At 36.7% G+C, this 27,455-nt stretch overlaps 3 protein-coding genes and 1 pseudogene across 3 annotated transcripts; 2 read left to right on the top strand and 2 right to left on the bottom strand.

Moving 5' to 3' along the window:
* Positions 1-8,512: 8,512 nt before the first annotated feature.
* On the bottom strand, positions 8,513-12,283 carry LOC103861958 (WAT1-related protein At4g30420). The gene is made up of 7 exons (XM_009139668.3): positions 11,246-12,283; positions 11,076-11,144; positions 10,863-10,979; positions 10,524-10,764; positions 10,265-10,423; positions 10,029-10,180; positions 8,513-9,946 (listed from the first exon to the last, which is right to left on the bottom strand). The coding sequence occupies exons 1-7, from the start codon at positions 11,422-11,424 to the stop codon at positions 9,757-9,759; spliced, it is 1,107 nt and encodes a 368-aa protein (XP_009137916.2). The 5' UTR covers positions 11,425-12,283; the 3' UTR covers positions 8,513-9,756.
* A 7,171-nt stretch (positions 12,284-19,454) lies between these two features.
* On the bottom strand, positions 19,455-21,208 carry LOC103861957 (RING-H2 finger protein ATL13). Its single transcript, XM_009139667.3, has one exon. It carries the CDS (start codon positions 20,968-20,970, stop codon positions 19,612-19,614), a length of 1,359 nt encoding a protein of 452 aa, XP_009137915.1. The 5' UTR covers positions 20,971-21,208; the 3' UTR covers positions 19,455-19,611.
* Positions 21,209-24,381: 3,173 nt separating this feature from the next.
* On the top strand, positions 24,382-25,390 carry LOC103861956. The gene is made up of 3 exons (XM_009139666.3): positions 24,382-24,738; positions 24,924-25,053; positions 25,145-25,390. Exons 1-3 carry the CDS (start codon positions 24,619-24,621, stop codon positions 25,183-25,185), a joined length of 291 nt encoding a protein of 96 aa, XP_009137914.2. The 5' UTR covers positions 24,382-24,618; the 3' UTR covers positions 25,186-25,390.
* Positions 25,196-26,880, top strand: LOC103862160 (annotated as a pseudogene).
* The last annotated feature ends 575 nt before the right edge of the window (positions 26,881-27,455 follow it).

The following is a 27,455-nucleotide window of genomic DNA, read 5'->3' as shown; positions in this document are numbered from 1 at the left end:
ACGTCGATGACATAATTGTCACAGGCAATAACAACCGCTTTGTTCAACAGGTTCTAACTTCCTTTGCAGAAAGATTCTCTATCAAAGATCCAGTTGATCTCCATTACTTTCTCGGCATAGAGGTGACTAGAACAAAGAAAGGGATTCACTTGATGCAATATAAATATATACGTGACCTTCTTCACAAAACCAACATGACCGATGCAAAGCCGATCTCCACACCACTTCCTTCTCAGCCAAAACTTACACTTCGAGGTGGAACTCCACTACAAGATGGATCTCAGTATCGTTCAGTAGTAGGAAGTCTTCAATATCTTGCATTCACAAGACCTGACATCGCCTATGCTGTGGCACGCCTCTCACAGTTCATGCATCAACCTACAATGGAACACTGGCAAGCTGTTAAACGTGTACTGCGCTATCTTGCCGGCACTGCAAATCATGGTATTTTTCTTCATCAAGATTCACCTCTTACTCTTCATGCTTTCTCGGATGCGGACTGGGCAGGTGATACAGATGACTATGTCTCCACAAATGGCTACATCATCTACTTGGGTAAGAACCCTGTCTCATGGTCTTCAAAGAAACAGAACGGCATTGCGCGATCATCCACTGAAGCTGAGTATAGAGCTGTTGCAAACACCGCTGCTGAAGTTACATGGTTGTGCTCCTTGCTCTCTGAATTACGAATTGATATTCATCAAGCTCCGGTGATTTACTGTGACAACGTTGGCGCAACCTATCTCTGTGCAAACCCGGTTTTCCACTCTCGTATGAAGCACATCGCACTTGACTATCACTTTACGCGCAACATGATCCAAGCAGGCCAACTTCGTGTCACACATGTTTCCTCTAGAGATCAGCTAGCTGATACACTAACCAAACCGTTATCGAGGAGTCTCTTCAACACTGCCTGCACCAAGATTGGAGTGACTCCAGCCCCTCCATCTTGAGGGGGTGTATAGACAAGATATAAATAACAAGAACTATAGGGTCTTATGTATAAATACTTAACCTAGATAACCTCCTCTGTACGTGTATATATACTCTTCATCATTCTAATAAGAATATAACTTTCCATAACTCTTATAAGAATAACCTAACTGTTCGTCCTAGAGCCAAACCAAACCAGAAGGCAGAAGCCCCTGTTCGTAAGCTCTGTTCCCACACAACCTGATTGTAGATAATCTGTTGCGAATTGTTTTGTCAAGGTGGTTCACAATTCTAATCGGAGGTGATGGCACAAAGCCCCATGACGACGACAGTTCCTTTCATGCCAAATGTTGTGGACAGTTGCTTGGAAAGCATAACGGATAATGAAGAGTTTGACCTGGTAGTAAGTGGGATCTTTGATGAGTGTCGTGATGACATTCCAATATGAGCTGTACATCTCTAAGCAAGCCTCGCATTAGCGAACTCCATACCTGAGCCGAGAACTGACAGGACAAGAACAAGTGATTTCTAGTCTTTATAGTGGATGGAGATAGAACACATGCCATACTGATATTTTGGTTCCACTTTTGTAGGTTACTTGTTCATAGTAACCCACAAATACCCACAAATTACTATTGGCAATGCCCCTCTAAAAAGCTTCCATACAAACAATTTGAATTTTTCAGAAGTGTTGAGCGACCAGACATGTTGTGTAAGCTCAAGGTTTGAGCGATGTCACGTGATCTGTTGGGTTCCTTCTAGATGGAGGAAACCCAAATGGGTTTGGTTGGTGATAACCAAACTTGGTGATAGGCTATTGATATTAGTCCATGAGATTAGTATTGGGCCTTGGAGGTTATTAAGGTTAGTGAGACACATATATAAAGTCTCTTAACCCAGTTTGTGAGAAGAGACAGAACACAAGAAAGAAAGAAGAGTACTCAAGAAGACTCTTGACACAAAAGAGAGAAAAGGAGAGAAGAGACAGATTTTCGTCTGGGTTTGTCAAGGCAGGTTTGGAGGGTCAAACGGATCCTGATCGGACTGATATTTTGTGGGAAGTTTCGTCAGTCAGTGGGTTAAAGGTTCACCGAAGGGATTTGGATTCTAACGGTTGGATCTTCTGTTGTCTGGATTTTCGTGAAGCTGGTCGTCACAGTTCTTCAGTGGTGCTGTCTTGAGTGTTTGGTAAATCCGACGGTGAGATCTTCTCTGATTGAGCTGATATTTGGCAGAGGTGTTACTGACTTGTTCATCTTGGATTTGTACGGTGGGATTAGTCTCTGGTTGCCGGAATACTTGTGAGCTGAGGTCGTTTGGTTGCTGCCGGTTTTGAAGCTTTGTGTTGCTCTCTTATTGTTGTTGTTCTTGTGTTGGAGATAGCTCTTTGAAGCTAGTGTCTCTGTTCTGTTCAGGCTGTTGAACAGGGAGGACGTGGTTGTACTCACATACATTTATATAGTGGATTGTTGAGTGGACTACGGTCCCGTGGTTTTTCCTTCTCACATCGAGGAGGTTTTCCACGTTAAAATTGCTTGTCTCATTTTATTATTGCTTATATCAAATCCTGCAACTGTCGAAGTATTCTCCTCTCAGGTTCTCACAAGGTCAGGGGAAACACGACCGCTAAGTTCCGCTGCGCCGTGTCCGTTTCTTATTTCCCCAACAGTGTGGGTTCAGAGCTAGCGTGATTTGCTTATCTGATCCCAACAAAGTGGTATCAGAGCTTTGGGTTTGATAACTTCGGGTTATTGTTGCTTGTGAGAATGATGGAAAATACGAGCAGGATGATAAGCTTGAATGGTGCTAATTATCATCTATGGAAGGGCAAGATGGAGGATCTGCTCTTTGTTAAAGAATTCCATGTTCCAGTCTTCGAGGAGAAGAAACCTGAGGAGAAGACGGATCAAGAGTGGAAGCTTCTGCATGGGTTTGGTTGGTGATAACCAAACTTGGTGATAGGCTATTGATATTAGTCCATGAGATTAGTATTGGGCCTTGGAGGTTATTAAGGTTAGTGAGACACATATATAAAGTCTCTTAACCCAGTTTGTGAGAAGAGACAGAACACAAGAAAGAAAGAAGAGTACTCAAGAAGACTCTTGACACAAAAGAGAGAAAAGGAGAGAAGAGACAGATTTTCGTCTGGGTTTGTCAAGGCAGGTTTGGAGGGTCAAACGGATCCTGATCGGACTGATATTTTGTGGGAAGTTTCGTCAGTCAGTGGGTTAAAGGTTCACCGAAGGGATTTGGATTCTAACGGTTGGATCTTCTGTTGTCTGGATTTTCGTGAAGCTGGTCGTCACAGTTCTTCAGTGGTGCTGTCTTGAGTGTTTGGTAAATCCGACGGTGAGATCTTCTCTGATTGAGCTGATATTTGGCAGAGGTGTTACTGACTTGTTCATCTTGGATTTGTACGGTGGGATTAGTCTCTGGTTGCCGGAATACTTGTGAGCTGAGGTCGTTTGGTTGCTGCCGGTTTTGAAGCTTTGTGTTGCTCTCTTATTGTTGTTGTTCTTGTGTTGGAGATAGCTCTTTGAAGCTAGTGTCTCTGTTCTGTTCAGGCTGTTGAACAGGGAGGACGTGGTTGTACTCACATACATTTATATAGTGGATTGTTGAGTGGACTACGGTCCCGTGGTTTTTCCTTCTCACATCGAGGAGGTTTTCCACGTTAAAATTGCTTGTCTCATTTTATTATTGCTTATATCAAATCCTGCAACTGTCGAAGTATTCTCCTCTCAGGTTCTCACAAGGTCAGGGGAAACACGACCGCTAAGTTCCGCTGCGCCGTGTCCGTTTCTTATTTCCCCAACAGTGTGGGTTCAGAGCTAGCGTGATTTGCTTATCTGATCCCAACAAAGTGGTATCAGAGCTTTGGGTTTGATAACTTCGGGTTATTGTTGCTTGTGAGAATGATGGAAAATACGAGCAGGATGATAAGCTTGAATGGTGCTAATTATCATCTATGGAAGGGCAAGATGGAGGATCTGCTCTTTGTTAAAGAATTCCATGTTCCAGTCTTCGAGGAGAAGAAACCTGAGGAGAAGACGGATCAAGAGTGGAAGCTTCTGCATCGCAAAGTGTGTGGGTTGATAAGGCAGTGGGTAGATGATAATGTGTTGCATCATATTGAGACTGAGACGGATGCTCGTTCTTTGTGGAAGAAGCTGGAGCAGTTGTATGCTAGGAAGACCGGAAACAACAAGATGTACATGATCAAGAAGTTGATTGAGCTGAGGTATCAGGAGGGAACTCCGATGACGGATCACTTGAATGCGTTTCAGGGATTGCTCAACAAGCTGTCTGATATGGGCATCAGGTTTGATGATGAGATTCACGGTCTATGGCTTCTCGGTACTTTACCGGATTCTTGGGAGGTTTTCAGGATGTCTCTTTGTAACTCCGCGTCGGAAGGTGTCATTTCGATGGATTCAGTGAAGAACAGTGTTCTTAATGAGGAAGCAAGAAGACAATCGAATGCTAGCAGTTCGCGTTCAGATGTCTTTGTTACTGAGTCAAGGGGGAGGAGTTCGAGTAGAGATCCCAAGAGGGACAAGAACAGGAGCAGGAGCAAATCTAATAAATTTGCTAATATGGAGTGCTATTTCTGTCACAAGAAAGGGCACATGAAGAAAGATTGCTGGAAGTTGAAAAACAAACAGCAAGGTAATCAAGAAGAAAAGGTGGATCGGGTGACTGTCACCGAAGATCAGTTCCTCATTCTTCTTGAGGGTGATGCCATTAATGTCGCATGCCAAGACACCAGTTGGGTGATTGATAGTGGAGCTACTACTCATGCAACTTCACAGCGGGATTTGTTTTCTACCTATACTACGGGTAATTATGGTTCCGTGAAGATGGGAAATGATGCGATGGCTCAGGTTGCTGGCATTGGTGATATATGCTTGGAGACTAGTCTTGGGACTAGGTTGGTGCTTAAGGATGTTAAGCATGTTCCTGACATTAGGATGAATCTGATATCAACGGGAAGACTTGATGATGAGGGTTATTTCAGTTTGCACGGTGGTGGTAAATGGAAGCTCTCTCGTGGTTCTTTGATTGTGGCTCGAGGTGAGAAGTCTTCATCCTTCTATTGGATGCAGGCTAAGGTCTCCAAAGATGCAGTTAATGCGGTGGAGAATGATAATGCCATGGAGCTATGGCATAAGAGACTCGGTCACATGAGTGAGAAGGGAATGACTGTGTTGTCTAAGAATGAGGTGATTCCAGGAATCTCTGGTCTGCACCTGCAGAAGTGTTCGCATTGCTTTGCGGGAAAACAACACAGGGTATCTTTCAAGTCTTCTGCGCCTTCTAGGAAACCCGAGGTACTGGATTTGGTACATTCAGATGTGTGTGGTCCAATGAAGACAAGATCTCTTGGCGGCGCATCATATTTTGTGACTTTCATTGATGATCATTCAAGGAAGTTGTGGGTATTTCCTATGAGGACGAAGGATCAGGTGCTGGGATATTTCAAGCATTTTGTGACGTTGGTTGAGAGACAAACGGGGAAGAAGCTGAAGTGTATCCGCAGTGATAATGGTGGAGAGTATCTTGGACCATTTGATGCTTATTGCAAAGAGCATGGAATAAGGCATCAGTTCACGCCACCTTATACTCCACAGTTGAATGGGTTGGCTGAAAGGATGAACAGGACGATTGTCGAGAGGATGAGATGTTTGATCTCACAGTCAGGCTTAGCGATGACTTTCTGGGCAGAAGCTTTGAACACGGCGGTTCATGTGCTGAATTTGTCACCAAGTGCTCCATTGGATGGTGATGTTCCAGAGAGGGTTTGGACTGGTAAGGATGTTTCTTACAGTCACTTGAGAGTCTTTGGGTGTAAGGCATTTGTTCATATTCCCAAGGTTGATAGATCGAAGCTTGAGATGAAGTCGCGGCAGTGTGTGTTCATCGGTTATGGTCAGGATGAGTTCGGGTACAGATTTTATGATCCCGTTGAGAAGAAGCTCGTAAGGAGCAGAGATGTTGTGTTCATGGAAGATCAAACAATTAAGGACATTGACAAGTCCAAAATTCCAACTCAGGTTTATGAAGGTTTGATCGATATAGAGGCTACTCCTTCTACATCAGCCTACGGTGAGGTTGAGGTTGAGGTTCAGGATAATACACCCGGTGCAAATGCTCCCGCACACGAAGATGGCACTGGTGATCATGGTGACGATCATGGTGAGACACCAGCTGCTGAGAACCAACCTACTGTTGTGAGAAGATCCGAGAGAGGTCTTAAACCGTCGACAAGGTATGATCCTAGTGAGTATGTTTTACTTACTGATGGGGGAGAGCCTGAAAGCTATTATGAAGCTTTGGAGGATGAACACAAGGATCTGTGGTTTGGAGCCATGGATGAGGAGATGGATTCTTTTGAAGAGAATCACACTTTTGAGTTGGTGGAATTGCCTAAGGGCAAGAAGGCTTTGCTTAATATGTGGGTGTACAGAATTAAGCATGAAGATGGAAATAAGCCACCCAGATACAAGGCTAGATTGGTTGTGAAAGGTTACAGCCAGAAGAAGGGGATTGATTATGATGAGATCTTTTCTCCTGTTGTGAAGATGTCATCCATTCGGGTTGTTCTTGGATTGGCAGCGAGCCTTGATCTAGAGGTTGAGCAAATGGATGTGAAGACTGCTTTCCTTCATGGTGATTTGGAGGAAGAGATCTACATGGAACAACCGGAAGGCTATGTTAAAGAGGGCAAAGAAAATTTGGTTTGCCGCTTGAAGAAAAGCCTTTATGGATTGAAGCAAGCACCGAGACAGTGGTACATGAAGTTCAAGTCTGTTATGGGGGAGCATGGTTATGCAGAGACTGATTCAGACCATTGTGTTTTTGTGAAGGTGTTTGGTGATGATGATTTTATCATCTTGTTGCTGTATGTCGATGACATGTTGATTGTGGGCAGGAACATGGAAAGAATTAAGGAGCTAAAAGAGCAACTCGGGAAGTCCTTTGCCATGAAAGATTTGGGTCCAGCGAAACAGATTCTCGGTATGAGAATTGCTAGAGACAGAGGTGAGAAGCTGATTCACTTGTCTCAGGAGAAGTACATTGAAAAGGTACTTAAAAGGTTTCACATGGACAAGTCTAAAGTGTTGAGTACTCCGCTTACACCACACTTAAGACTGAGCAGTCAACAGAGTCCAAAGACATATGAGGAGAAGGAAGATATGGTGAAGGTTCCATATGCTTCTGCAGTGGGTAGTTTGATGTATGCCATGGTCTGTACAAGACCGGATTTAGCCTACGCCGTTGGAGTTGTCAGCAGGTTTATCTCCAATCCGGGGAGAGAACATTGGAATGCTGTGAAGTGGATTTTGAGATATCTCAGAGGGACTTCTGATCTGAAGATTTCTTTCGGGGTTAAGAAGCCTTTGCTGGTCAGTTTCACTGATTCTGACATGTCTGGAGATGTTGATTCTAGCAAGTCTACTTCGGGTTACTTGGTAACATTTGCGGGTGGAGCTGTGGCATGGCAGTCAAGGTTGCAAAAGTGTGTTGCATTATCTACCACTGAGGCAGAGTTCATTGCTGCAACTGAAGCTTGTAAAGAGTTGTTGTGGATGAAGAACTTCTGTGAAGAGATCGGTTTCAAGCAAGAAAAGTATGAGTTGCTTTGTGATAGTCAAAGCGCTATTTGTCTCGGGAAGAACTCTACATTTCATTCGAAGTCGAAACACATCCAGAGAAGATATCATTGGATACGAGATGTGGTTGCTTCTAAGGAAGTGGAACTTGCAAAAGTTCATACGGATGATAATGGAGCTGATATGATGACAAAGTCTTTGCCGAGGGGGAAGCTTGAAGTATGCCGAGGGATAGCCGGAATGGCTGTTTCCTCCACCTAGTCGGAGGGGGAGTTTGTTGGGTTCCTTCTAGATGGAGGAAACCCAAATGGGTTTGGTTGGTGATAACCAAACTTGGTGATAGGCTATTGATATTAGTCCATGAGATTAGTATTGGGCCTTGGAGGTTATTAAGGTTAGTGAGACACATATATAAAGTCTCTTAACCCAGTTTGTGAGAAGAGACAGAACACAAGAAAGAAAGAAGAGTACTCAAGAAGACTCTTGACACAAAAGAGAGAAAAGGAGAGAAGAGACAGATTTTCGTCTGGGTTTGTCAAGGCAGGTTTGGAGGGTCAAACGGATCCTGATCGGACTGATATTTTGTGGGAAGTTTCGTCAGTCAGTGGGTTAAAGGTTCACCGAAGGGATTTGGATTCTAACGGTTGGATCTTCTGTTGTCTGGATTTTCGTGAAGCTGGTCGTCACAGTTCTTCAGTGGTGCTGTCTTGAGTGTTTGGTAAATCCGACGGTGAGATCTTCTCTGATTGAGCTGATATTTGGCAGAGGTGTTACTGACTTGTTCATCTTGGATTTGTACGGTGGGATTAGTCTCTGGTTGCCGGAATACTTGTGAGCTGAGGTCGTTTGGTTGCTGCCGGTTTTGAAGCTTTGTGTTGCTCTCTTATTGTTGTTGTTCTTGTGTTGGAGATAGCTCTTTGAAGCTAGTGTCTCTGTTCTGTTCAGGCTGTTGAACAGGGAGGACGTGGTTGTACTCACATACATTTATATAGTGGATTGTTGAGTGGACTACGGTCCCGTGGTTTTTCCTTCTCACATCGAGGAGGTTTTCCACGTTAAAATTGCTTGTCTCATTTTATTATTGCTTATATCAAATCCTGCAACTGTCGAAGTATTCTCCTCTCAGGTTCTCACAAGGTCAGGGGAAACACGACCGCTAAGTTCCGCTGCGCCGTGTCCGTTTCTTATTTCCCCAACAGTGTGGGTTCAGAGCTAGCGTGATTTGCTTATCTGATCCCAACATGATCTACACAGGCCATGGGCTGTGTTACACAAGCGGAGTTCAGATGACTTACACAGGCCGTGGGCTGTGTCATACATTATGAAGGAAACAATTGAGAATTGTTAGTCGAAGATATCTATCCAAGATTCTAGGAGATTTGGCCAGTTGGCGAACAAGAAGATTGGAGTAGATTTGAGTCTATCACAATATATGTCAGTTAGCTAGAGTATATATGTGTGGTTAGGAATTTCGACTAAGGTGTGCTTTTTAAGGGTTATACATCGAGTTTAAGAAAGTGTTCTTAACTGCAATCTTGAGTAGGCTAGTGGTGAGAGTGTCTCGATCACGTGGCTTGGCTAGATTAAGAATTGGTCCGTCTCTAGTCAAGTGTCATGTTGAGTAAATCAGATTAAACAGATCTAGGAAGATTGTTTAAGTGATTCTTAATATACAAGTTTGATTTTTTTTTTTGGTACTGCTCTTGTTAACTGTTTATTGGTATCCATCAGAACTTTCATGTTGTTTCCATTTGAATTCTTCCGGGTGTGTTCTCACAGCATTGTTACGGCCCCTATCCTCCAGAAAAGAGTAATATCCCGTTTTGACTGACACTATAGATTCCATCTTTTGTTTTCTGCCAGCAAAACGTATCCTCCGCCCTCGATCTATTATCCACGTTGCGTCGTGTCAGTTAAGTAGGTCTGCGACGATGAGATCACATTTTCTTTAACATGACAGCTCTTTCTACAAGTGGTCTTGGGATAATGCTCACGAGTTAGTCCAATGCTTATCGTTAGGACGAGATGGATCACATTTTTTTTAAGTACATGACATTAAAGTTCGTTATTATTGAAGCTAGATTATTTATTCATAACACAATTTACATTTATTACAACAAATATATTTCAAAAAATAAGAAACACAAGAAGAAAGAGATCTTGAATTCTTTAACTGTTGCTGTGTTTGGATTTCTTCTGATAATTTGTGTTAGGACAGAAGGGGTTTCTTCAGATCATTGTTACACTTTTCAGTGTCTGAGGAATCTTCGATTTGAATCTTCACTTCTGAGTTCTTATTATTGTCTATCTGTTCTTGAATTATCATGACATCAACATCTTTTGCTTTACCCCAGAGCACCATGTAAAGTCCCATGATCACAAATAATCCTCCGATTAAACTAAGAAAAAATAATCAAACAAATATAAATATAATGTTTAAGAATTGCAGTAATATTATATTAAGGAAATATTAAATCTTACCCTCCGGTGAACATCTCTTCTTGAAGGAACATAGAAGCCAAGATTGTGACAATGACTGTACAGAGAGGATTAAACATTGCTGAGAACAAAGGGCCTCTTTTAGATATAACCCAAGCTTGGACCGTAGTAGAAAGCGCTGACGTTACAACTCCCTAACAATCAAAATTTAAAATTTAGGGTTTATGTTTGCTAAAGAATATATAAAAAAAAATCAACTGAGTTATTTATGTGCTTACAGCGTAGAGACACGTCGCTAACTCGGAGTAAGAATGGAGAATCCAAGCGTTTGGGTCTTTCTCGAGGAAGAAAGTGACGATTGCACATTGTATCGTGCTGAATAAACACATCCACGCTGATAAAGAGAGGTGGTCTGGGTAATAGGCAGATATTGGAACCTAGGGTATTGTTGTAAACAATGTTTAATTTTTTTGTGAAGCAAGAAACGTTACCAAAAAAAGAAGAAAGTAATGATCGTTCTTGTTTAGTGAAGTTTACCTGAATTATGAGCGAAAAAGACCAGCAAAGAGTGCTAACGAACACCAACAAACAACCAAACAGCCATAAGTTCTGGTCCTTAATATCTCCTAGTAACGATTTCGCTATCGGTAAAGAAAATTCCGAGTTGAGAATCTTTGGTCCACGAATCAGAGTCATGGATACGGCTCCTACTACACATATGACCGTCCCTAATATCTTCGCTAAGCCTCTGGTATTCCGGAAATTCACCTTCTCGTATCTAAAGATCAGAAGTAATTAGTTATATAAAATTTCCAAATTTTCCATATATAGAGAGATGATGTTATAAATGTAATATATGAATATATAGTTATATACCCGGCGAGAAATGAGATTAGGAAGGTGAATGCAGGGATGATGTTACCCATGGCACTTCCCATCGACGATGAAGCTAAGTAGATACCTTCAAAATACAGATTTTGATACAGGGTAATGCTGCAACAATAAGGAAAAATTGTCCAAGATTCATCAACTTAGAGGCCTAAAGAAATAAAGCACAAGCAAATCTCTTATGTGTACGTATACACTTACCCTACAAGCGAGGCCATGAATATTAAAGAAAAGCTTCTTAGATCCAAATTTGATAACTTCGATCTTCCCCTACAATCCAAAACACACACACACACACACAAAAAGGAATTAGCAAGAACTAGTCACAAATTCATGAATATTTAGAGAGAGAGGGATATGATTCTAAATACCTTGTGAAGAGGATAAATGGGAAGATGAAAATGGTTGCAAAGGCTTGCCTATATAAGATAAAAACCCGAGGGCTTGTTCCATTAACCAAAGTAGCTTCAGAGGTAAGAATCACTCCTGCATAACACAGTTGCAGCCCCAACATGGCAATCACCGGCTTGTACTCCTCTACATTCCCCATCTTCTATCTCTCTCTCTCTTTCTATCTTGCGCTCTATTTCTCTATCTCGCTCTCCCCCTTTATATTTATACGTTATAAGTAGTAGTAGTGTATAGTAATATTATTTTTGTCAAAGAACCCAAGCTAGCTAACAATTATGTAACATTTGCAAACATTTCTCATATTTATATGGACATATATGTTAACAAAAAAAAACTTTTATTAGTTTAATTCTTTATTCTCTCGCTAAAAACGAGGACTTTATTTTATATATTCATTATTGTACGTAGACGAATGAGTCACTTTTTAAATAGTAACTATATTTTTGTTTGATTTCGTGTCAAATGGAGACACTTATTTAAAATGTCTAGTAATAATGTCTGCTTCCCGCGGATATAGAATGTGAACTACGATAACGTGTAAATACAATCTTTATCGTTGCAAATATATGCCGTCCAACTGGCCGTTTAGAAGATAATATTCTCAACATAGGTGAATTTCCTGAAACACGACATTAACATCAATTCGATTTGACCTACGACCTCATATAACTAGACATTTATGTTTCTCCTAATGAAATTGAAGCAAAAATATATGTAGAGTTGTTAAGTTAATCGGGTATAGAGGATTTAGAATTACAACCCGATCATATAAACTCGTACATAGACTATTTTTATGAAATAAAAATTTAAACTAAATAATCCCCTAAATATTAATTGAGAAACATTATAATTTTTTTTTGTACCCACGTGTCATCACTAAAATAGTTTTTATAATCATTAGAGAAATATGTTGGTTTATCTAATTATTTTTTAATAAAAGTTACAATAAATTAAGAATATTTTTTTAATAAATGTTGGTTCATCTAATAATTTTTTTTATTAAACTAACAATAAATTTATTATTAATGTTCTTTATTATTTATTTAAATAAAAGTTACAGAATTGCCTAATATGGCTAAAATATATATGTCAATTACTGATTTTGAATAATAGAGATTTGATAAAAATTAGTGTATCTTATATCATATTTTCTTAATTATAAACTATTAAAATAAATTAAACAGCCACATTAACCATATAATAAAAATTAGATTTTTTGTATATTTTATATTTTGAGTGTTTTAAAACGATTATAAATTACTAAAACTATTAAAAGTCTCATATTCAAATTTTTTGATCCATGGTTTAAAATTTTTGTTATGACAAAATACAAATGATTACAAAATAATATAAGTAAAAAGTCAAATTTAATTAATCATTAAAATTAGAATATATATATATATATTGTTTAAAATTAAAATATATACCATATAAAATACATAAATATTTTAATTTTTAAATTTACTTTGAACAATTTTTTGATAAAAGCTTTGAACAAACATTGACAACTTAATTTTTTTTAAACTATAAATTACTAAAAATATTAATCCCACAATGAAAATTTTGTTATCAATAATTTAAATTTTTTGCTATAAAGGATACAAATGATCAAAAAAAACCATATGAGTAGAAAACATCATTTAATAGACATTAATATTAAAAATATACTATGTATGTTAATATCATTTAAATTTATTTATATATCCTATCAAATAGAAAAACATATTTTGGATTAATAAAATTAATATGTATGTTTGCATCAATTTAATATGTATGTAATAGTTACTGACTTTTAGTTATTCAATATCTATTTATTATTTGATAACATGTAAAAATACATAATACATAATACTTAAAATTAAGTTGATATATAATGTTTATCCCGTGCAAAACGATGATCTTAACCTAGTGGTTACTTGTATTAGCAACGACTTCTCTAATATATAGACTCAATTAAGATCCAACCTTCTCATTGTTGGATAATTCCAAGCTTTTGAAAACTTAACATATTGTTAGATGTTTTATATGTTAAGATAAACATAATAAAGAAATCTAGAAATAGAAAAATGAAGTTTTCTATTTATGTTAGGTTTGTGTTTTTCATATCCACATGTTAGATGAAATTGTCTTTCATATAAATAAAGGTCTCATGTAAGATCTAAGAGAGAAACATTAAGAGCTTTAGTTTTGAGTAATTTCTAAAAGGAATAAAAAAATTATTTTTATAATTCTTGTGTTTCTAGAGATTTGACTCACATGCAATCGTATTAAAATTCACAATACGTAAATTCAAGAAAATTAGTTGTAAGCTCGGAAGCCTTGATCACTAACAAAAGTGTGCACATGGAAGCAATAACTCAACTAGGCCCATATATAATTTGTAGGTTAATTGCATGGCATGATCGATGTACCATGACACCCTTTATTTATATTTAGTCTGCGTCATGCCAATGTGTAATGTAGTGTTGACTTCTCTTCTAAATACATTTGATTACATGCTTAGATCGTTTTTCTCAGATTATAAAACTATGCATATTGCAGCAAACAAAAAAAAAACCATAGCCGATCAACATTACGATATAAAGGATGGAAGCTGATAATATTTCAGCCAATTTAACTTATGACTAATCATGATCCAAAATAAATTTGACAATTAAAAGAAAAAACGATTTTACAAGTGTCGAATCGTCCCTATTTTTAACGCAAGTTCTAACACAATTTACCAACTACGAAGCGGGCAAACGACCCAAGTTGGCTTCCATTAACGTGAGAAGCTTCGCATTGCATATGAGACACACCCCCACTTCTTCAATGTTGATCAACAGCGATTACCAAACTAGAATTAAAAAAAAATGTTGTTATCCCATTGTATTATAATGTCCCGCTCTTGTTTTAAACATGTTTCACCTTTTTGTTCGGCTACGAACATTGTAAGAAGAGCATCCACACGTAAGGTAGTAACTCAAGTAGATCTCTCAAGCTATTATTTTAATACTAAAAGATAGTAGGTCATTGTACAAATGACAAATGGCTTAAAAAATTCATCAGCTGACAAGTGTAAAATCATTTTTTATAAATTGTTTTTGGTCTCGTATGAGAGACATTATGTGTTTTTCTCATGGTTGGTCATCTCCAACCAACCGCAAAAAAATCATTTTACTGTAATTTTTACACCAAAATTTCTGTAATCTAACTGCAAAAATCTCACAATTTTAATGTAAAACTACAGTACCACACCAAATTTGGTATGTTACTATTCACAACGCCAAATAATATTCACTTACTTTTATTATTAAAATATTAGTTAAACAAATATCAGTAGCAAAATAAACACATATAAAATAGATAAATAATTATATAATAATTAAATAATTACAGATATTAGAGTAGTTTATTTTAGTTTGTCATTTAATATTATTATATTTTAAAATAATAATAATTTATTTTAAAAACAAATATTTTAGTGTTATACATTTTTGTGCAATACCATTACATAATAATTTTATTTTTATATATATTAAGTAATAATAAAATTTCTAACTAAACAATATAAAGCTCAAAAATAATAATTTGGTGTTGTGGTTAAAGATGAAAAACTTTTTAACACTAAAATGGTGTAGTTTTCACACCAAAATAGTGTTATGGATATATATTCATATATTTCAAAAGACCAGTTCATATATATTATATGTATATATATACGTATTACAGTGACATTGTTCTCAAAATATAATGAAAACAAGAATCATAGTTGATTTTTTCACTGTGTTACAACGTTTCTGCTCTGGAAACTTGTTTCAACCATGTTCTATGTTGCTTTGTTTGTTCTGCTACGACCCATGTAAACATTGATATGTATCAGTACACCAATTCATATCATATATGTACGGATGATTACATACCGTATACAAATTACAGTGACCCTTTTCTCAAATTTTATCGCTTCTTAGTAAAGTTTAGATCAAGCTTTTACTAAATTCTCCGATAAACAACTAATTAAGTAATTAGGGAAGGAGAATGTTTACTTTTGTCCTCGGAAGAGTAGAAGCCGAGTATTAGTCTCCCCTTGATTTTAAGGGGACAAACATATGATTGAAATGAGATTATGTTTGTTGATTTAGATTATACTATTATATACTTATTTATTACACGTCACTCTATATAACTTTTGGGCTGTCTCGGTGTCGTAGATTCGGTTAGTAGAAATCATGATTCACGAAACTGAAGCTAATCCACTCACCATTCCGTCGATTCTTTTGACTTCAAATGATTTCACATGGCTGATAGAGATTGATACCAATTTCTCACGCAATAACTCTCAAACTCTTTAAAAAAAGTTCTCAAACTCAATCCCAAACACACACACATAAATCCTTTATTGAATGAACTCACTATACAACACATGGCCAACCTATGTATATATGAATATGATAAGAATGGAGATCGTAAATAGCACATCAAATCATACAGAATTAATGAAAATAAAAGTTGAACCGTAGATTTATATACAAATTTAAAATACTCGGATCCTCGCCAAATAATGGTATTCCTTACTCGTTTATTATATCAAATTTTACGTGTTTTAGCTATCAAACCGGTAAAATCTTAAGCGAGGAAGCACAGCTGCACATATATGTCCTTAGACCGAAGCTAACAGTTCAAGCCCCTCCCGAACAACACTATCAAAAGCAAGACTCGCGTGTATTCACTATTTTCAAGCCGTTGCAAACTTTCTTTTCTCTAGCAGTGCTGGTCTTACAATCGTGATGCCCTAGGTGATCAATTCTTTTGCCAATGCTCCAGACCGGGTGTTCTCTAGGAATTTCTGAAACTTCTGGCAAGACAACGAAAATGATTTTTAGCCCAAACAGACTTTAACCAACGCATAATCGGTAATAACCTCCAATAACCCGCCTTATGTATAAACACGACAAAAAGATAACCAGGTTTATGTACTTCAACATCTAATAATAACCCGGTTTATGAATGTTAAACTAAAACCGTCCTTCAATATTTTGAATATTGATATTTCTATGCAACAGAATATTAAGGATACGAATTTTTTTCATAAATATTTGGGTAACGTCAATATTAATCAAATGAATCAGAATGAGAATCAGATATAGATGGTGGCGACATGGGATGGTGGACGCTGAGAGTTAGGAGAATGATTCTGGAGAGATTCCCGTGAACTATGGGTATCCATTATTTAGATAAGAATTCTCGCGTTACCAGACGATCCATGACTTTTTGGAGAATAAATTATACTATATTTTTATAGAACGGCAAATTCATATTCTGTACTGACTGTACATCTATCAATTTCATTGTCATCCATGGGTGATATACATGTTCAACAAATATGTGCAGCATAGATTTTTGAAAATTTATATTTTTAATTAGATCCATAATTAGTCCCAACAAATATTTATGTAATATTGATCGATATCATTAATCACTAAAATAAATTATTTATTTATATGATTTTTGAAAATTCAGAATCTGTTACAGTTGTCAGCTTTAAATTCTATTCAAGCTCGTTAACTAGTAAGATTGTTTTAAAAATCCGCTGTATATGATACATAATCTATTGGTTATGATGGACGGATTAGCTGGCGTAAGTATATATAAAATGGATGGGGGACTTGACTTAATCTACAGAAATTATGGAGAACCAAAACTTAGAATATTTTACGTTCTTTAACATTTAAATCTCAAAAGTGAGGTAAATTTCTTTTTTAGGTATTCTGTTTTTATTAAGTAAATAAACATTAAAAACGAAATTTAAATCATTTGATTGCTTATATAGGCCTTTTTCTTCCTCTCTTCTGAATGCATGCATTTGCGTGGATGTTTTATGCCATAATGCCAATGTGACTGCGCTGGTTGATTAATAAGCTTGTCATATAGTACTCTTTTTTGTCAACTGCTTGTCAGATAGTAATCATATATTAAATCAAAGATGTGAGCATAAAAATGAAGAAAATCTGGAGTTGATTGTTAATTGATATGGGTACACAAAGTAACTCTACTCACCAGATTTAAAAAGTATATTGGATTCCTTATGCTAAATTTTGGATATCAAAACTATTATGGGTGCACGTGCTCCATAATTAACAACCTACATCCGTCCCTGGATGTGAACATATATGCATTGCATTAAAAAAAATTGAAAAGAAGAGCATTCATACGTACATATGTTTACAATGTGAGATCATTGTAAATTGTAATAGTTACCGATTGTAAAAAAAAAATATACTAACCTCAATACGAAGTTACGATAAAATGTACACATGAGCTGCATGATTACAAATCGATTCGCAGTATGGTCAGGGGCGAATCCAAAACTTTTTCTCACTGGCTACACAATGCTATGATGAGAATAAACTTATAAATTGTAATAGACATATATTTTAAATTTGTTAAGAATACACAAAAAAAAAATATTATGGGTGCATGTGCCTGGCCTTGATACAAGCTAGCTTAGGGCCTGAGAAACGGTAATTAAGGGCCAATTATTTCGGGTATCGTCACTAGCTCAGATGTAAAAAACTATCAGGCCCGGTGTATCACTTCAGTATCACGAATATCTAGGGTTTCTCAACTTGATCCAACATTGACAAGGACGAAGCCGCTTAATGATTCTCTGATTCTTCACGTTCGCTTATGTTTTTTTTAGCCAGCCAAATCAATACTTTATTCTATAGATTTTCATGTATCCATTGCATATGAGTCTCAGTTAAATTTTCAATTTTGCTTGGTTCAAATTTCTTATTACTATTCTTTTTGTACAACTTTTATACGTGAGTTTCTTCTAACGAAAAACATTTGGATTTTTTTTCCGTTATGTCTCCGTATAGACAATGAATATTTATAAGAGCAATCTAAATGTAAGAGTTCTATAATAGCTAGCTTGCTAACATCCTCACTAGAGAGAATTAGAAACAAATTAATTGAAACATGTCTATAACTTGTTAGCCCCAGCAGCCGAGTTATCCATAATTGGACCTATGTGTTGGACCCTTGTAAACCACTTAACTGAACATGTCCATTGTCCACACACACGAAAAGATAGACACTAACGCAGCATCTCGCTTTTCCCCTGCGCAGAGACGTTTTATCGTACTCAAAACCAAATCTAGTCTTCGAGGAAATTATGAAGTAGATAATTAACAATTTGAAATTTTAAGGTTAATCAAACAGTAGGACAAAAGGTAACTCAAACTATTTGGAAACCTTTAAAGAATTTTAAGACCCAAACTCTCATACATGCAAGCGCAACATTTACATATAGATAAACGGTTTTGATTATGATGATTCTGGCATATGTCCTAGCTAAAAATATATTATGACTCGAACTTATAATATCCGATTTTAAGACAATATGATATGTCACATAAACCCATCTGAAAATTAAAACTAAGAACCAATAATTACTTTCACAAAATATGCATCTCACATACATGTGATTACTTTTTAACCTATATTTTTTTCCGGAGCTGAATTAATTTGCACATAACCCTATGTTCTTAACGTTATAAAACTATACTATGTATGTTACTACGCAATAAAGACCAAATGACTAGTGGGCATGTAAGCCAACTGCTTCCTTGCCCGTTATTAATTCACCAATTAATGCAAAACTTTAGCCATTCAACATCAAAACATATATACGGATACACACATACATTTTATATAGTAGTATAACATATCGCACAAGAATCAAGATGGCACTCTTTTGTCGTATGAAGAAGAATTGCTTCAATTCAATGCAACTGTCTTACCTTCACACCTACTTCTTATCTATGCTACAGTAGAAAGAAAACAAACAAATATACTAAGATAATTTTTTTCTCCAAGATTCTTAGAATTATGGTTTGCATCTCAAATGAAAACTATATACTTATTTTATTGTTGAAAAGAAAATTTGTATTTTCCATTATACATTTAGAAAGAAAGTCATCATCCAAAAGATGAACACTACTATTCAAGTAACGAAATTTTTACGGTTTCTTCAACAATAATACCAAAGATTTGAATCTTCGGAAATCTATTTTTCAATCTCTAATTCAGTCATTCATTACATTTAGTTGAGTTGTTTTCTGGTTAGATGGGATCGACTATTAATTGTCTGGTCCATATAGTTAACAACCGAAAAGGATTGGCAAGTATGACGCACCAAAATGTTCTCGACCTCTATGTCTAACAGTAAATCTCAACACCATGTTTCTACAATGATTCATCTGGTTTTGCACTTATGAGGAATAACACAAAATTTAACAATTGAAAAATAACTAAAACTTGAAAAGAAATATGTATATACAAACTAGACATTAGATGGAGAAGAAGAATGAACAACCTTGTTTTGTCTCCCTGCAAGCCAAAGCATAGTCCTCCTAGCAAAAGATGGTGTTTTCACCTCCAAAGATGACTCGTTTTCGCCCTTTTGATTCACTTCTCCACAACTGCTTTCATTTTTCGCATCCTGGTTCGATAACCCGAAAGAGAATGCTCTTCCTGAAGATGATGAAGCCAATGACCCATCCACTTTGCCTTCAACCTTACTAGGCTTCTCTTTCTTACCCCTTAACCAAACTTTCGATACCGAAAAACTCTCTCTTCCGACTACATTCTTCTCGGTGGCCTCTTCCGCGATCCTCATCGATCCGCTGCCACTGAATTTCAATCTCCCTGATGGATCAAACCCGCATTCAGACATAGCCATCCTGTGGCCGGGCAAGGGACGGTTCTTGCTTGGTACTTTCTTGGTTGAAACATGAACCTTAAGTGCAGTTTCTTCATCCATAATATACTCATATGACCCCATTGAAAAACACCTCCTATCATCTAAACTGCTGCTACTAACAATGTTATTGTTGCTATTACTTCCTTCTTCAATATCAGTGTTCCTAAACTTCCCTAGCTTAACTGCAAAAGGAACAACCTTTTCAACCGAACCACCCAACTCACCATCTTGGTTTTGGTCTCCACGACCCGAACCCAACCGGGTGGGTCCAAGATAATTGCTACCAACAAACCCCAGTTGAGAATTGGACCGTGAATGAGCATTAGTATGCGCATCATTGTCAGCTACACAAGCAATCTCTCTCGAGCTATGATCACTAGCGGATTCAAGAACGAGGAGAAACGAAGGACGATGATCTCGCTGAGGAGAGAGATCAGAGAGGAGACTCGATCTGCACAAGGGACAAGTCGAGTGAGAGAGAAGCCACGTGTCGATACAATCAACGTGAAAGGCGTGGCTGCATTTAGGCAAAAGCCTAAGCTTGTCCTCTGTTTCGAACTCACAGAGACACACGGCGCAATCGAAAGGGTAATTCTTGAGACCAATGATGGACTTGTAATGGAAAACTGGTAACGTGTCGATGAAGGATTGGTCGACTCCGGAGTCGTGGAGGTGGAAAAGCTGCTGAAGCTGGCCTTGAAGAGCGGTCACGTTGTCGAAGTAATCTTCGCTGTCTCTGCTCGATGGTGTGAGGAGGAACCTGACTAAGAGATGAAGGAGGCCGGAGATGAAGAAGATGATGGAGAGGATTATGATTATTAGGAGAATGCTTGGACTGATCTTGCTGTTTAGATCGAAGTTTGTGTTGGATCGTGGAAGTGATGAAGGAGAGAGGAGATTCTGAGTTGTCTTGATCATATTTTCCCGAGAAAAGTTCATAGGGTTTGTGAGAAAAAAAAAGACAAATCAAGAAGAGGGTTGCTTATTTACTTACAAAAGAGTTAAGCTTTGTTGTTGGTTTCAGACATGGAAGCTGTAAGAGAAAGAGAGAGAAGTTTCACTGTTTCTTCTGAGGTTTGGTTTCTAAAAGAGAGTGATGAATGAGAGAGTTACAGGTTGGACCATTGATGATGAGAGAGGAGATAAATTTTCATTTAAGACTTAACAGTTACACCAAGAAAGGGTGTGCCTCTTGAATCTGCAAGTTTTAGAAACTAGAGTAGTAATATTTAAAATAATTAATAGGATTGGATCTGGTTTAACCTCAAGACATGTAAAGTCAAATCAAAGATTAGTTTAAGACAGAAACAAATCAGGGAATGAGTGAATTGAATAATAGGTTTTCCATGAATAACATATTGTGATCTCACCAAATCCCACGCTCCCTCATTTAAATCAACAAGACAAAGAATACTACAACACTTTCTACAAGATTTAGTATAGGATGACAACAAATAAAATAAATTATTTCTTGGATATTTTTAAATATTATTCTATTGTGCTCAATAAAATTTGTTTTAAAAAGAAGATTTTTTTTTTTACTTTTTAATTTAACTGTTCATGACTTGTCTTGCACGTACAAATTAAACAAATATATTTGAAAATATCATGAACATAACATGACTCCTAATTTTGAGCTAGACAAACCAAATCCCAGTATACTATTATTATTTCAAGATGGAACTTCCTTAAATTTTATGCATTTTTTTATTTCAGAAAATATTATATAAATATAACCTGCTTTCGTATTGTGGTGTTATTTAACTAGGGTATGGTTCAAGTAATACGAGCGGACCGGATGGATAAAAATTTATTGTTACCGTTGTAGTTGAATGAGGATAATTCCTTTTTTGTCATTAAGCTCAAACGAACTAGCAATACTTCTACTTGCTCGTGAGCACTGAACGCAATATCTTTCTTCGTCCTTAGCAACAAAAACATTTGCTTGTGAACACACAATATTTTTGTTACTTTAGTGTATGTGAATTGTGAAATAGTTTTGTAAAAATTAAGAAAATGGAAATTGGAGAACGGAACATTAGGAGACGAGGACACGGAACCAGAAGCAGAGCAAGTCTGTTTATCGAGATTTAGTGGGGGCCGCTTATTAAGTCAAACCAGAAGAGAACACTTTCCTTTTTTCAATTGTTATGTTTTTTCACACAAAACCCTATTTCAAAATGTTCACACGAAACTCTCAACAGGCTGTTCTAGATACTAGAAGTCTAGAACTGTAGTTGTACTACAATATTGGCATTACTTTTTTGGGCAGTGGATTAACTTTTTCAACTTTGCTGAAAAGGAGAGAGATCCAGGACGAAACAAGAAATCAGCATTATAAGAAGGTTCGATACCTTTCCGTGTTATGACTCAGAAATGAAATATTGTCCTGTGTACTTCTGATTAGTTTTATTATCCAGCCATTGGTTATCCAGTAGTGAATATATTTCCCCAAAAAAAAACGTATATATATTCACATCATGAGTATATATGTAAAAGGCAACACATTTGTACTACTCATGACCTGTTTATGTAATTTGATATAGATAACGTGATTTTTGTGTTTGGTAAAGATAATGTGATCAATATTATTTTTTGATTTGGCCTTTCGAAGATTCTGAATATAAAATTTAAGGTTATCTCTTAAATATACCTAATGGAATTTAAAATAAGTTATTTACTAGATAAAACTCTAAGTAGTATTATTTGTTTTCGCATTTTTATAAATATAGATATTAGACACTAAAAGTTTTGGTGCTCAATGTTTTGGCGATAGTCTTATAGTTAGAAAGTCCACTCGCTTTTGACGTACATCATTACATATCCTTAAGACCTTTTTTTTGTAACTGAAATCCTTAAGACCTTAACCTTCAAATTTCTACCTAATTATTTAAATGTTGCAAAATCTTTTATAAAGTAAGAAGTTTAAAGGAGACAAATAATAATAAAAATAATTTGAAGGAGGAAAACACGTAAAAGGCTATCTTCCAGAAAGATATAATAGTATAGAGTTAAACGTTTCTGTTGTTTATTGAAGAAATATACATTTTGCTCCCTCTAGGTTTTAGGTTTTACATGTTTTCTTTCGGAGTCACCTGCTCCTCTTGATCAATAGAACATAGTTACTGACATAACAACTACATGGATTGTTTTTTGACAAAAGGAGTATTGTAACTATTTGTTTTTACTTTATTTTGATTTCCAACATTTTATTGAAAAAACTGGCTAAGTGGAACTTGAACTCGTCATAGCTCAAATATGAACTGAGGCAAGCCACACAGCTGATACCGTATTGTATAGGCTAAAGATATCAAAATCATAGATGTTAGCATGAGGAACAAAGCTTGGACATTTTGAAACATTGTATAACAAACCTATATATATATAAGCCACAAACATAATAAAAGTGGTAGACTTCATAATTCATACACAAGAGCATACAGAAAAACACAGACCAGCTAATTCGTTTTTGTTTTAAGTAATACTTGTATATATGAAGATAATGACAAACATCTTAGAGTTGGGATCAATGGCACAACGAATTTTTCAAGTTAGATCGCCGACACTCTTGTAACCACTAATAAATTTGTCATTACATGGTTTTAAATTCTTTAATAATTCCACCTAAAATTGAATTTAAGAGATTCGTCAATTGTTGAAATTTTCTGCATTCGACACCTTTCTCGCGAAACAATATTAAAATGCCACAATACACATATACATAGGACTATAGGAGATGGTTTAATGAGACATTGAACCTGATGAAGAGGGAAAAAATCCCATGTGCTATACAGATAACATTTATTGCTTTGCTGCTAATAAATTCCAGACCCTTACTTAACTCCCATCTAAAAAAAACTATACTATAAAAAAATTGTAAAATATTATAACGTCTTTTAATCAAAACCATCCGGAAACTTTGACATACCATTCAAATGAAGACTTACATATTCTGTGAAGAACTTGAAAACTAACTTTAGATCTACACATTCACCTAGGTCAAACCTCAAAACAGTTGTTTCCTCTATACCTCGCTTGATTTTTTGGACAATACTTAGACCGGTTTTATACACAGTTAAAACAACATTTAACTTATTAGTTATTACCCGGGGTTATTACTAACCAATTTTCTAGCGTACATTACATATAGCTTTTAATTAACGCTTGAATATTTACATGGAAGTTTACTAAAAACTGACTATCTGTAAACATCTATACACACAAAAAAAAACTTTTCTTCCAATTCTACAGTTATGCTGATTTAAATTTGTGCATCTACAGAAACGTATCCAGATCATCTCATAATGGACTTGAGAATACAGCTTATAAGCACTTTAAGAAACTTATTGGGTTTCTATTAATCTCGGCCAATCATCAGCTACAAAAGCTCGCTAGCATAGATACGCAAATACTTTATACAAATGCCGCGACCCAAAACGCTACTTTGCCTAAAAACGCGAAAAACAGAAGTAAAACGATTCTGTAAGAGAAGACGAAAAAGAGACAGAACATATCAAAGACGACGGAGACTTGCAGATTTCGTGTGGAACAAACCCTTCCTTCCTCTCTCTCTCTCGACTGGATTGAATGAGAAACCCTTCTCCTCCGTCTCTGCTCTCCCTCACCGTCAACACCGCCTTGTTAAACATCTCACGCATCAACGATCTATCGCATCTTCCTGAACACATCGTCCTTGAACTCTTCGAGGTAGTTAAAAAAAAAACCTTCATCTCAGTTCTCCATTTTGATCAGTTGTGCGTTGTGGGTTTTTCGAATTCAATGTAAAGTTAAGAGCTTTTGCGCTCGTGTAGGCTCAGAATACTTGTTTAGATGTGTTTTTGTATCTGTTCATAAATTAATGATTGGTTAGTGTTTCTAATTGATTGGCGAAGAGGACATTGAAAGCCGGGAAGTTGAATGAGAGAGTTCTTAGAGTCTTTATGGGAACTGGAAACGAAGAAGTTCTTGCTATCATCGCTGCTCTGAAGATTAAAATCGATCTATCTCCCATTGTTCCTACTCGTAAGTCTTTAGTTCTTTTGATCTTTACTTGAAGGTTAATAAGTACTTCATACTTGTTTGTTGAGAGTTTGGGTTGTTTCACTTGCCGCAGGATGTGATGAGAAATTTAGAATGAATTGGAGTAGACGCTAGTTGATTGAAGATGGCGAGGAGCGGTGTTTGGAAGCTTGATCCCATGTGTTGAAAGGTCGGTTCCAAATTGTATTTTTCGGATTATTTAGTGGGAAACAACAGTGTAGATAACTGAAGATGCATTGACAGATCTCTTCTTTTGCTTTTCTGTGTAAATATTTAATGAAAGGGGTCAAAATTATATAAGCTTCTCTGTTTTCTTCTTCATCAGTGATCATATACAGTCTTTTTATTATAGAGCTCACAATTGAAGCTTGTTCCTTCCTTCAGTGTTTGATCCTGACCTAATATAGAGTGATGAATTGGTTATCTTATCTTTTTTAGCTGACTTTCTTTTTTTGGAACATTCAAGATAATTTCAAGATACTTTAATGTTAACTTATGCCAATTGTTGAACTCAATAGTGTCGAGTTGCAGATTGGGAATTGAAGTGTTAGCAATGTTCTTACTCGCTGATTTGTATAGAGAATCTTTTTAGCTCCCTATCTCTGCAGGTTTTATTCAGATAGGAAAGAAAGCAAAGAAGCCATATGGCCAGTGAATGATCCAATCTCCAAATCATATAAACTCTCTCTCAAACCTCCTGAGAATCTCTTGTCTGGAAACAGAATTAGTAGATACACTGACAACAACAACAACAACAAGTCCAAGTCTTCTAAACTCCCTTGGTACAAGACCATTCTCGATCTCGATCCAGGAAGTGAGATTGTCTTGAAATTGAACTGAGTCTTCATCCTCTGATGTATGCTCGCTCTCTTCATCGACCCTTTATACGTCTTCGTCCCATCCATTGGCGGAAACAAAGACTACCCCTGCCCAAGAACCGACACGAACTTGAGACTCCTCGTCACCTTCTTCAGAATCATCGCTGATCTCTTCTACTTGCTCCACATTTTTATCAAGTTGAGGACAAGTTTCGTCGCTCCCAACTCGAGCACTGGAGTGTTTGGTAGAGGCGAGTTTGTGATGGATCCCGAGGCTATTGCTTGGAGGTATCTCAAGTCTGACTTCATTATTACCTCATAGCAACTTTGCCTCTTCCTCAGTTGGTTATCTGAACCGATTTCTTCAACTCAATTATACTAATAAGCTTCATACTTGGGCTTTGCTTCCAAAATCAACCTTGAACTTACCGTCTTCTACAAGAACAGTTAAGGCCTCAGTTGAAGTGGAAGCATTCGCTCTTAGAGCTGAGGACTTGAAGTTTATTGTGAATCAGTTTAGGAGGCTACACAGCAAGAAGCTTCAACATACTTTCAGATTCTACTCTCACCATTGGAGGAATTGGGCTGCTTGCTTCATACAAGGCCCTCTTCGTTTGTACATCTGGAAGATACATCTGGAAGGTGCATCTAGATGGTTCATCTAGATGTCTTATCCAGATTCTCCATCTGGGTGTTGTTCGTTTCTTCATTTCGTCTATGCATCCAGATGAATCATATGAATGCAACTATGTTCGTTTGCTTTTCATTTTTTAACTTCCATCTGCATCCAGGTGGACTTGATAATAAAATGACTAAAATATAATTTTTTACGTTTCGGCGGAAAAATAACATTTCTACGGTTTTGGCCGAAAATATTTTTGCAGTTTTTGAGGAAATATGTGTTTTTTGCAAAAAAGTGCATTTCTGTGGTTTTGGCGGAAAAATATGTTTTATGGGTTTGGCGGAAAAATACGTTTTTGCGGTTTGGACGGAAAAAGTGTGTTTTGAAGTTTTGGCGGGAAAAGTTTTTTTCACGATTTTGGCGGGAATTTTATTTTTATTTTTTGCGATTTGGCGGAAAAAGTATTTTTGCGGTTTTGGCGGGAAAATACATTTTTTCGGTTTTGGCGGGAAAATACATTTTTGCGGTTTTGGCAAAATACATTTTTCCGGTTTTGGCGAAAAATGCGCTTTTCCGGTTTTGGCGGAAAAATGCGTTTTCCGGGTTTGGCGGGAAATAAGTTTTTTCGGTTTTGGCGGGAAAATATATTTTTTCCAGTTTGGCGGGAAAATATATTTTCCGGTTTTGGCAGAATAATACATTTTCCGGTTTTGGCGGAATAATACATTTTCTTGTTTTGGCGGGAAAATGCGTTTTTCCGATTTTGTTAGGAAAATACATTTTTCGGTTTTAGCGGAAAAAATACATTTTTTGGTTTTGGCGAGAAAATGAGTCTTTCCGGTTTTAGCGGGAAAATACGTTTTCCTATTTTAGCGGAAAATATGTTTTTCCGGTTTTGGCGGGAAAATTTCATTTTCCGGTTTTGGCGGTAAAAATGTGTTTTT

The sequence above is a fragment of the Brassica rapa genome, chromosome A03 (assembly GCF_000309985.2).
Source record: "Brassica rapa cultivar Chiifu-401-42 chromosome A03, CAAS_Brap_v3.01, whole genome shotgun sequence".
Classification (NCBI taxonomy): domain Eukaryota; kingdom Viridiplantae; phylum Streptophyta; class Magnoliopsida; order Brassicales; family Brassicaceae; genus Brassica; species Brassica rapa.
This window is presented reverse-complemented; position numbering and strand designations above follow the sequence as displayed.

What these genes read in the sequence shown, in the direction of transcription:
- LOC103861958 (XM_009139668.3), bottom strand. Translation starts at nt 11,424, where the DNA reads ATGGGGAATGTAGAGGAGTACAAGCCGGTGATTGCCATGTTGGGGCTG. An exon ending in CCATTTATCCTCTTCACAAG is followed by an intron (nt 11,145 to 11,245) that starts GTATTTAGAATC and finishes TTTGGATTGTAG; the next exon opens with GGGAAGATCGAAGTTATCAA. An exon ending in CTAATCTCATTTCTCGCCGG is followed by an intron (nt 10,765 to 10,862) that starts GTATATAACTAT and finishes TCTGATCTTTAG; the next exon opens with ATACGAGAAGGTGAATTTCC.
- LOC103861957 (XM_009139667.3), bottom strand. Translation starts at nt 20,970, where the DNA reads ATGAACTTTTCTCGGGAAAATATGATCAAGACAACTCAGAATCTCCTC.
- LOC103861956 (XM_009139666.3), top strand. Translation starts at nt 24,619, where the DNA reads ATGAGAAACCCTTCTCCTCCGTCTCTGCTCTCCCTCACCGTCAACACC. An exon ending in TCGTCCTTGAACTCTTCGAG is followed by an intron (nt 24,739 to 24,923) that starts GTAGTTAAAAAA and finishes TGATTGGCGAAG; the next exon opens with AGGACATTGAAAGCCGGGAA. An exon ending in ATCTCCCATTGTTCCTACTC is followed by an intron (nt 25,054 to 25,144) that starts GTAAGTCTTTAG and finishes CACTTGCCGCAG; the next exon opens with GATGTGATGAGAAATTTAGA.